General features: G+C 34.3%; 1 protein-coding gene across 2 annotated transcripts in view; it reads right to left on the minus strand.

Moving 5' to 3' along the window:
• LOC149780209 (centrosome-associated protein 350-like) overlaps positions 1-11,072 on the minus strand; it is a 379,234-nt gene extending 368,162 nt beyond the window's left edge. For both annotated transcript variants that reach the window (XM_089936968.1, XM_089936967.1), the window contains exons 1-2: positions 11,005-11,072; positions 2,219-2,333 (exon numbers count right to left, since the gene is read on the minus strand). In XM_089936968.1, the coding sequence (XP_089793094.1) occupies positions 2,219-2,288 (70 nt within the window). In that variant the 5' untranslated portion in view covers positions 2,289-2,333; positions 11,005-11,072. The remainder of the gene's footprint in view (positions 1-2,218; positions 2,334-11,004) is intronic.
• Between the last annotated feature and the right edge of the window lie 1,220 nt (positions 11,073-12,292).

Here is a 12,292-nt window from a genome sequence, read left to right on the forward strand (position 1 = left end):
CACATGGAAACTCAACAGACTGTAATATAACAACTGTTCCATTATACACATGGAAACTCAACAGACTGTAATATAACAACTGTTCCTTTATGCACATGGAAACTCAACAGACTGTAATATAACAACTGTTCCATTATGCACATGGAAACTCAACAGACTGTAATATAACAACTGTTCTATTATCCACATGGAAACTCAACAGACTGTAATATAACAACTGTTCCATTATACACATGGAAACTCAACAGACTGTAATATAACAACTGTTCCATTATACACATGGAAACTCAACGGACTGTAATATAACAACTGTTCCTTTATGCACATGGAAACTCAACAGACTGTAATATAACAACTGTTCCATTATCCACATGGAAGCTCAACAGATTGTAATATAACAACTGTTCCTTTATGCACATGGAAGCTCAACAGACTGTAATATAACAACTGTTCCTTTATGCACATGGAAACTCAACAGACTGTAATATAACAACTGTTCCATTATACACATGGAAGCTCAACAGACTGTAATATAACAACTGTTCCATTATACACATGGAAACTCAACAGACTGTAATATAACAACTGTTCCATTATACACATGGAAACTCAACAGACTGTAATATAACAACTGTTCCATTATACACATGGAAACTCAACAGACTGTAATATAACAACTGTTCCATTATACACATGGAAACTCAACAGACTGTAATATAACAACTGTTCCATTATACACATGGAAACTCAACAGACTGTAATATAACAACTGTTCCATTATACACATGGAAACTCAACAGACTGTAATAAAACAACTGTTCCATTATACACATGGAAACTCAACAGACTGTAATATAACAACTGTTCCTTTATGCACATGAAAAACTCAACAGACTGTAATATAACAACTGTTCCTTTATGCACATGGAAACTCAACAGACTGTAATATAACAACTGTTCCATTATGCACATGGAAACTCAACAGACAGCAATATTACAGCTCTTCCCTTTAAATATGCAAATGAATATATGTGGTCAAATACGTCCAATCAAGCTGGAATGACCTTCTCTAGGGCTAGAAAACTAAATGTAATAATATAGGTCAGTGGTCGAAGGGTTCTCATGAAAATAGAGCGATAATGATTCTTTATTATATTAATATTGGTTTCATTAAATTGGCTTCCATAAAAGTACTATGTAAAAAATGTAATAAAGTATATGTATCCATACCTACATGGAAGACTGACTTACTGTCAAACAGCCATTTAAAACATGTTAAAAACTGTATACATGTATATAAAATTAAAATAAATTCTATTCACTCCCCTCCATTCTGAATTTATTTTATGTATACATTTTTAACAACATATCATGCACACAAATCTTATACACACACTTGAACTGTGAAACAATGTGATGGGAGCAATAGTAACAGAGCCAGTTATGTTTCTTTTAATGTTTCAGTGCCCATATTTCGACAATCAGATAAATTTTGTTGGAGTGAAATCTGTTTTGTAATTTTAGATAACATTATCTTAATAATAAACAATTTAAAACTCAATTGGACGATTTTCAAACGTTTTATGGAGGAGTCGAATACATAGCAAATGATTGCCACATTTTTTCTTGTTCACCATATAGTGTCACACAAACAAGGTACACCCAAATCTAATTGTGATTTTGTATTTATTATAAACATACCCATTCTATTATGCTTTACAAATATTTTTTCCAACACAGTGTCAATGGAATTCAATAAAATCCAGGATATATACAAGTTCCAGTTGATGCATATATAGAAGCATTTATCTCAGTGAACACACCTAAACAGTTCCAGTCAGGGTGTGTGATATGGATCCATATCAAACTCTACATCAACCATGTAATATAAAATGGGTATGTAATAAAACATAATATTGAAAGCTATAAAAGTTATGTCACAGCTTACAGATGCCTTCACTTGTAAGCGAAAATATAGTAAAGATCATATAGGATTAGGAATCAATCCATAATCAGCATCTCCACACACAAAAACACCAAGAGTGGATAATTCCAGAAATTATGTGATACACATAATTTAAGATAAGGATATGAGACAACATTGTGCAAACAAGTAATCTAGGCTACACAAGTTTAAATTAGCAGTTGCTAGATATCAAGGTAGACAACTTTGATTCATTATCACAGCATATTCCATAATCCTTGCAGAGTCACCTACCTTGATTCTCTCTACCTGCAGTGGTTCCATGGTGAACTTTTGGGTCTGTTACTTTCCTTCCCCTAAACATGGCCCCAACTTCTTTTGACCAAGTTTTTTAACATCAGGGGCTTTTCTGCAAATAAAGGTAGGAAAATAAATACCCTTTTCTTAATTGTATACAACAAGCTAAATTTAGGTAGAAAACTATACATGTACTTCAACATGAGACAACATCATGAGTAGGGCATGTGTAAGCCCTTTCCCTTGTGCAGCGTCCATCTGTTAACTGTATAGTGATACATTCACTCTATACAATGGGCCTTGACACAATATTTACATGTAAGAAAGAATCTATTTGACACAAAATGAAAAAAATGAAATAACCAACACTAGTGTAATATTACTCAAAATTTGCACTGCAGTTTATTATGGTTGATCTGTCAAACTAGGCACCAGTGTATGATGGTAAATGGAGGACAAAGGATCGGGAAATCAACAAACCATCCAATATTCTATATAATGATATAATTAATCCACGCTATTCTAATATCATATTTGCATGTACATTTGCTTATTTTTAACACATTAACCCCTAGCAACGACTTTACCAAGCAGGCGGTAGTAGCCTATTGCCGAGCTCTGTAGCATCATGGTCATGCATGATACACTAAAGTGGTGGTATTATAGAAAAGTAGACAAATGTAGCTCTACAATGATACCAAATAATCTGGAATATGTAGTTGCACTACAAAATACAGATAGAAAAACCTCATTTTTTGGACCAGACTTTTTTTTACCCAAAATTTGCCAGTGGTCAGAATCCGATTTTGTGTCCGGATTTTAGACTTTTCGATCTCAGATCTAAGGCAAACCAGTATGAACTGCAAACAGACAGATGAGCCGTTGCAAAAAGCAAGATAAGATGGGCATTTGGAATAAAGAGTGGTCTCCATACAAAAATAATGGCCCCGTTTAGCAAAAAAAAAAAGAAGTCCAACTTTTACCCTTCTGCTCATGTGCGAGTCAAATAGCCAACGAAAATCAGTTTCTAACACCACTATGCAGTATATTATTGAAAGATGACCGGGGATTTGGTGTTTTCGAGTCTATTCAGAAATAGCTTTCAAAATGTGTATCCTACTCGATTTTCAGGCAAAAATGACAAAAAACTCCAGGGGTTAATGTGTTAAATAGATGTTACAAATTGTCTTTTGATATTTGGATAAATCATCTGCCTACAAAAAATAGTCTTCCAAATCATGTTTGACATTTTAGTTCGCTTCATATTTTTTCTCAAGAAACAGCTTTTCTGACTCGCATCAAAATGCAGAAATGAACAAGAGTCACTGTTATTAAATATGATTTTTGTTGTTGCTACTGCTGTTGTTGATTAGTGATTTGTGTGTGTGATGTAGATTTTTAACATAGCTTTAAAAACTTTCCAGTCATATCGCTACGACGTATGCAGTGTGGCAGTTTAAAGTGATGTCTAGCACTGGGGCATCATGCCACAGACATGTTGCATGATGTCCCACCCAGTCACATTATCCTGACACCAGGCCAACCAATCCTAACACCAACCTCTTAATGCTGTGCGCCTAGCAAGGCAGCTGTTAGTAACATTTTTAGAAAGTCTTTGGTATGACTCAGCTGGGGTTCAAACCCATGACCTCTCTGGGGCGGATGCTCTAACCACTAGGCCACCAGATCTGTGTTGCTGATTACTGATGCTAACTTGTTTTGTGGTTCTTATGTGTATCATAAAACTTCGGGGGGGGGGGGGGTCATAGTCCAATGTCAAACATTACTTGTAACATAAATAAAATAATAACAGTTGTTTTAAATAAATGCCTGAAGATTATGCCACTGAACTGTTGTTATCATTAAATAAAGTTCTGAAACAATGCATCATAAATTAAGTATTTCTGTATTAATAATTAATGAACAAAATGATAATTTCAAAATGAAAGAATGATTTGAAATAAAACATCAAACAAGTGACATGAAAATGTTAAACAGTATGCAATCTCAGTGATTTTTTTAAAAATTTCATTTGTTTAGAATCTCTAGATTGTGGACCGTCCAACACCAAAGACATAATTAGTCTCAAGATAAGGCAATTTCAATTTCTAAATACAAAGATCTTGTCTTGGTTATGCAGGGTTGGAAAAATCCAATGCTCAGAAGCCAAGGAATACTTGCATTTAAAACTGGGTGACCAGCTTTGCTCTGATGAAAGCCCAGTCAGACCTGTAATAATTACATTTTCAGCACTCAAATGATTTATAAAACCTTTGTAGCCATAAAATGACTAATATGAAGATATCACTTATGTCTGGTTTCATTAGACATTCTGAAAAGAAATCAATTGAGTAGGGAATCAATGGCTGAAGATGACAAAAAGAGAAGGTCAGCCTCAGGTCATCCAAAACAATTCATTACTCAAGAGTCCTGTACACCAGCCTCTGCATGCTGTCTGGCATCAAATTCACTGATCAAAGGGTCATAACTTTCATCTTTTGATGATAGTTAATATTAATAAAGCTTAATCATTATTGTGTATATGGTAATCTAATTTCACTGCTGACTCTATTTGCTGTATTAGTCCATATACATGTATCTGCATTTTTCTGGATTTGTTCCATTACCTGAGGTTGACTGTACAGGCCATGTATTAAACTGGTCACATACTGGCTGTGGTAGGACTAAATACATGTAGTACCAGACAAGAACCACATGCCTTCATGCATTGCTGAATTAAAATCTACTCGTTGTAATAAATTACAATGTAATTACCGACAAGTACATAATTGTATGTTCATAAGAAGACTGTAAATACAATATTTGCTTCACAAAAATTTCCTAAGGTTATTTCACCCATTTATTTTCACACTACCCACCTTCCATCAGCTAGTGCAATAAAACTCTACATCTTCATCCCGACTAGATCAATGCCAAAGAAAATCATTGAAATGACAGAAGTAAAGACTTATAAAAAACAGCCTAATATGTCAATATATGTAGTAGTGTTTTATGGCACCTCAGCACAAGGATTGAAACAATACAAGACTGCTGCATATCGATATGATTCTTGATACAGCCTATGATTGGTGACATTATCAATTATCAGTAAACATATCAAATTTCATGGTCTTTCCATCTTTAGAAGGAATTGCTGAGAATGGGACATAGGGGCATATTTCAAATACCTGTTAGCCACCTTGCGTTTGTTAATTTGTAGAAGACAAGTAGGTGGTGTCCATATTTTTTGTACAGACAGAACTGTGTACATGTTTCCTGCCATGGCTCTCTCAAACAAATGTTCAATTAAAGAATAAAAAGGCAAATGACTAAATATTATTCATGACTGCTGAAGATTTAAGTAACTTGTATAAGATAAGTGTCAGTTTGAATCAATTCTTCTCCTCTTGTACTGATATGGATATCGATATGGAAAAACTTTTGATGCATTGATATACTGAATAATCATTTCACCCTGTTCAGCATAAAAGTGTTAATGTTGTGCCATCCCAAATATATAAAAACTCAACAGAAAAAAAGGATCATGCAAAGACTTTTTCTCCACAAAATAACTAACTTTTGTGAATTGCCAAGCAAGTGCTTATGCAGAGTTGTTTTAAGTCAGAAGACTACCCATCAGTGACCTTGAACTTACCAAGTAATTGTACACCAAATTGGCTGAGTGGTCTCAGTTGTTCACCTTTAAAGATCAGTAGCATCCCGTGGGATGGTGGTTCTTCCCAGGATTCTCCCAAATTCTTCCTCCACCAAATATAGAGGCAACCATGTACAGCCTATCATATGCTGATGAATGGTATTGAACCCACCAAGCCAAAATAAAACCCATTTGGCACAAAGTGTTTCTGCACAAAAACTTATTAGACCTGCCACTGGCAGAGATGCATTCATGACACCTTTGCTGATAATTATGGAGATAATGTGGAATAAATTATCCACACCACTAATACTAAAAATGTAGCCCATGATCAATCAAGTGTAACTGTTTAGTGCTACCTAAATGCCAACAAAATGGTGACTTAATGTTGGAACCAACAATCTCAAAAACGAACAGTGATTATGATGACAATAAAAGTGCATCTGCCAAATGTTTATATCTATAGGCTGATAATACAAACCCGTTTGTTTGTACCCCGCTACCATTTAAATAATGGAAACCTTTAATGTGATAAAAAGTGCAAGGAACTTAGTCAATTCATTCATTGATTTATAGTTTCTAACCTGACTTTGAGACGAGCGGCCCTAACACAGTCATCTTATGCTCAGATCCATTTCCAGTTTCGAGACAAGTCCATTTTCAGCAAAGGGGTGTATCACCACTACATATGTATATACATAAGTCGTCTGCTTCTGATATTTACAATGTCAAATCAAGCAAAGGAAGATAACGACAACTACAAATTTGCTTTTCATGTGGATTTAGCAAGCGGTTTCATATATGCAGACGGATATAATTCCAAATTCTCAACATTATGTAATTTACGCTATTATTCAGCAGTTACCAACTGGATGAACTATGTCATTATGTTGTCTGATGGAAATAAACTAGTCTATAGTGTATGCAATATGGCGCCATGTTAGTATGGAAAGTCCGTTAAGCATGAAATGGTGCAGGGGATGCCAGCATTAGTGCCATTCTGGTCAGTCAGGTTAGAAATTATAAATCAATGATTCAATTGACTTAGTTCTCAAATGACCAATGAAAGAGGTCATTACTTATGTATTCAATGTTGCTGCTTCCATGATGCCCATATGACTTAACTCGAAAAAGAAAAAAAATTGCATGTTAATGGCTTAAACTGAAGAAACTGACAAGTGTCACACTGATTATTCCAAACATCTTTGGTAAATGCAAATGGGAATCTGACTGGTTCAGTTTCTTTCAGCTGCACCCAATCATTCTGCTAAATGATACTGTTCCATCATGGGTTTATCTACAATGATTTGGATTAATTGCCCCTGGCTAGGAAAGATGGATCTAATGAAACTGGTAAATGTGTGTGTATGTGATTTAGATTTTATTAGAAGCAGCTGTTAGTACCATTTCTAGAAGTCTTGGTATGACTCTGCTGGGGCTCGAACCAATCACCTCCTGCATCTGGGGCAGATGCTCTATTAAGCCACCAGAGCAGTCGAACAAAGGAACAATTATTGATACTGGTAAAACAGTATCTTTTTGTACCTTCCAATGATCAAATATTAACCTGTATTGTAAGAAATAATTTCAGAAGACTAGTATTGTGGGAAGGATGTGCCTAAAATCAGTATCACAAAAGATCAATGATAAACTAGATGTAGTGGTATGGTTGACATTACTGGTTAAAAATAATAGTAACAGTACTGTTCCCAGTAGTATAAATGTCTAATAAAAACTAAAAATACTAGTATAATAATACTAGATGACAAGATCACTTAAATAGTACTAAATGAATTACAATAATTATTTCAATAGTGTACATAATTTATCTAAATGAATTACAATAATTATTTCATATTGATCATAATTTATACTATAAAAAAACAAATATATTTAATTGACAATATCTGTTATGTAGCTACAGTATACAGAGATACAGTGGGACCCCGCTATAACGCAAATTCGGATATAACGCGGTCGTGGCATGGTTCCCGAAATTTCACGTATTTTTCTCTAAAAATTCTTATAAGTATGAAAAATAAAATACGTAAAGAGTTTTATTATCATTTTCGAGAAGAGATTGCATATAAATTCAAATATAAGATGACTGTGGCTGAAATATCATATATATGTATTATTCTCATACTCTTCTTAAAAGTGCGAAAAAGAACGTGTAGAAAATTTATTATCATTTTGGGGAGGAAATCACATCAATTCAAATATAAAATAATCAATTTTAACCAATTTCTTATAGTTTTGTACCAAAATAAACATCTGAAATACGAGTATCCAAACCAGTGGCTGGGCCTTTTGAGAACTTTGATCTTTGTTTATTGTTGAAAAATGACAGCTCATAAGTGTTAATATTATTATTATTGATCCTTAAGCAATGAAGCCATCATGTCTACTTTGTTTGTCTTGAATGCATTCCGTATACAATCGTTGCTCTAATAATATCCTATATATGTTCTCTAAATTACATACACAACACAGCAACAACCATGTACGATGCTGATAAAAGATTCTCGCCAGAATTTATTAATCAATTAATTTAAGTACATTGCTCATCATCAAAGTCAACTGCCGAGCTAAACTTGTTCAAATTAGGGGGCAAAGATTTATAAAACATCAAAGAAACAAAAGCCACCAACATGTGCGCGTGGCTTGGCGGTGTTGTTTTATTCAATCTGTTGACTAGTATATAATGTTGTCCATTTCCTACAAATATTGTTTAATGACAATTATTCTTGCTGTAGTCTTTCAAACCAACAGGAGTAAAAGTGTTAATTAGTGGACATTTAGAACGGAAAATGGGAAACGGAAATGTAAAGCTTTTACTGTTATAGAAAAGATTGAAGCATTGGACAGGATTACGTCTGGTGTTAAACAATCACAGATAGCTAAAGATTTAGGTGTGAATGAATCAACAGTTCGAGGATGGAAGAAGGAAGAAGCAAACTTAAGAGAGATGGTTGTGGATATGCATGAAAGTGAGGGAATGATGAGGAAAAAAGCAAGACTAGCAGGAGACGTCTCCGCGGCAAATCTTGAGATGCCATTATGCCACGTTGCATTGAGAACTGCTGGGAGAAAGGACTTGGGGCAGCATTTACTATTACACAGGAAAACAGAGGCAACATCAGTGATGATGACAATAGTTTGTTTGATGGATTTTCTGAGAATGATGTGTTCCAGGCTGAGTGGCCATTTGGGAAGCTGATGCAGTCATGTGAAAGTGTTGATGAATGGCTCAATTTTGATAATGACTGCCCAGTTGCAGACCATGTTTCGGATGCAGAAATTATTAAAAATATTAAGTTCAATAACACCAATTGTGATGCTGACAATGGTGATGCTTCTGATGATGACAGTGAGGACACCACACCTGAGGATAGTTCACCATTAGCAACAGAAGCAGTCAAAGGTTTAGAGTGTGCTTTGAGATGGATGGAGACACAACATAACGACTGTTTGAATTCTTCAGCTGAGAACTATAATTGACTTTGCCAAGAGCAAACGTGACAGTAGCAGAAAGCAGCTGAAAATCACAGAGTTTTTCAAACAATAATAATGTATTACAATTGACGGATAAGAAATGTAGTGGTATGACATTTATACATATACCGTTAATTAACCTTTGGACGTACTGTTTCATCATCAGTTACGTACACCTGTTACGTAATTTTTGTTATTTTTTTCAATTGAATTCAGTCACATAATGATCTGTGACAAAATTATTGAATATTTTACATCTATGTGTGGACATTTTCAATTGAAATACTTGTATTGTGGATTCAATGTATGTTATGAGATTCGCTGGTGAGTATACGGTGTTGATACTCTATTCATGCTATAGATTAGACATGTATATTTAAACTATACACGTGCATGTACCAATGCATGGTTCGCTGAATAAAGTAATATATTATATATGCAATTTCTGTTATCACTGCAAATGTTTTTCTCATTTAATATACATTGATCTAAAATGCTAATTGTACCAATGAAGCATGCATTTTCGCACCCGCTTTTATTATCCCCCCCCCCGCCCCCCACCCGTTAAAACCACAAATGTGTTTGTACTGTACATGGTTGCTTATAACACGGTTCGGTTCATAACACTGTCGGATTCTATGGCTCCCAACTACCATGTTATAGCGGGGTCCCAAAGTACTTGACTTATCCATAACTTCACCATAAGTTCAGATTTTATTGAAATACTCAACATTTAAATTTCAATATTTCCTTATTAACCAAACTACTGCAAGGAATGAATACAATTTGGTATCTTGCTTTCCATAATAACCAAACTATTGCAAGGAATGATTACCATTGTGTATCATGATTTTTCTGCTAATTTTACTGTGCTCCTTAATGATTTTCAGAAATATGGATTGTCTCCCTTAAATGCAGAGAAAAATAGTATTTTGTGGGATGGGGTAGGTGAATGCTGTAAGTATGTGTATGCTATATTGACTGAGGTAAAATAATGAAACAAACTACAATGAGAGAGAGAGAGAGAGAGAGAGAGAGAGAGAGAGAGAGAGAGAGAGAGAGCGAGAAAGAGAGAGAGAATTTCATAAGGTAAATCAAAACAACAGGTTTTAACATGACTGCATGTAGCTCTTTCTTGCTGGCAGCTCAGTGGCATTCATGCATGAAATGCTTTACTGTATGACATACATATGCATCCATAGGTCGCAGCAAATAAAAATGCACACGTACAAAACTTAATTTCATGCGTATGTCGTTTCCAATATCTGTCACAGTTTTGGCACACCACACAGGTGAGAAAACTGATTGGAATGCGGCATGTTTACAGTATCAATCTGTTTCAAAACTCATTCATTCGTACGTTTATTTGTCCTTATTAAATTCTGTAAATGTTTTACTGCACGCAAAATAAAATGATTCCGAGGAATAAATAATTCCCATCAATCTCCCTTCCCCATTTTCACGTTTTTTCGAATACTGCTTACGGCGGGAACACCACAAACAACAACAGTCATATTGTAAATACCCTTGTCATTGCACATAAGGGCTTATCTGTGTAATTAAACACTAACTAACAATTCAATTAAATAAATATAACTAGCTTTATGTAGCATATGACGATGCTATGCCATACCTTCTAAGCGACAGCGTAAAAAATCACTGAAATTCCAAGCACAACCTCTCGATGATCGCCATTTTGAAGCATCGTCCGATTGAACTATGGGAAGATAGTTACGGGCAAAGGTAGATAATTCATGATAACCATTTTCAAGTAAGAACTGTATTCGTCTTTGTTTAATTCATATGTAGCTTCCATTAAGCGGTGATTAACTTTATTTAAGAGCTGACTTTGTCATTGCAAAGAATTTCGAATTTAAAATAATAAACCTGTAAAGAAGCTATGTGCCGCCGAAGGACTTCGACGATTTGACATGAAACACCCCATGTAAAAAAAATTACCCCCCCCCAAAAAAAAAACCAACAGATTTACATCTTTCCAAAATATGAGCAATCAACGTTGTATAAGTATTATTGTCAGATAGTACCTTATCCGCAGGAGATAATAATAATAATAATTTTTCGGGTAACTCATTTATATAATTATCTATGTGAAGCATTAAAGTACACAGTGTATATGATATGCATTAACTGAATAAATTGGAGTTTATGTCCTTCAACATTTCAGTGATAACTCCATTTCACTAATAGCATCAGAGTAAGTAAATTTTAAAAAATTCCAAAGTATTTGTGTTTTTTTTAATGGTATTCTACTGAATCACAGTTCAGGTCTTTGGCTAATCTGTATTTAAATTTCAGCCTTTAAATTTCAAGTAATGAATCTGGATTGTGTATCAAATGGTAAATTTTGGATAATAATTTATGCTCTTTTTGAAACTTGTGGACTATTTCAATATTACTCTCTGGGATTTTTTTGCCCAAATTGTGCAGCAATAGCCCAGAAGAGGAAGAATGATTGCATTGTAAAATAGTTACAGATAGTTGATTGGTATATAACTTTTTCTGTTAAAGATATATTCTTGAGCTTACTAGGACAAAAATGTTTTATTTGATTAAACCAGTCTAGAATTTTATTAACATGAACTAACATTTTCATTTAGGTTTATGTTTACTATACATCTCGAGATTTGGATTTCTGTTGACTGATAATATTTGCCCAATGTCAATCAACATTGCCTTGAATTTTAGAGCATTGATAAACATGTTATTCAGCAAGCACCAATATTAACCTTGCTATGAAATCTTCACCCAATTTTGTGTTCAAAGTTTTAACATTAGAATCAGACTTATGCATTGTTGTGTCATTGGAATGTAAGTCTTTTTTGTAAAACTGATGAACATGCATCATTTATAAACAATATGAATAATACAGACCCTAAATTAGATCCTTGTGGAACTCCTTT

This window comes from Sinohyriopsis cumingii, chromosome 16 (genome assembly GCF_028554795.1).
Source record: "Sinohyriopsis cumingii isolate HCF-2022 chromosome 16, ASM2855479v2, whole genome shotgun sequence".
In the NCBI taxonomy this organism is placed as follows: Eukaryota; Metazoa; Mollusca; class Bivalvia; order Unionida; family Unionidae; genus Sinohyriopsis; species Sinohyriopsis cumingii.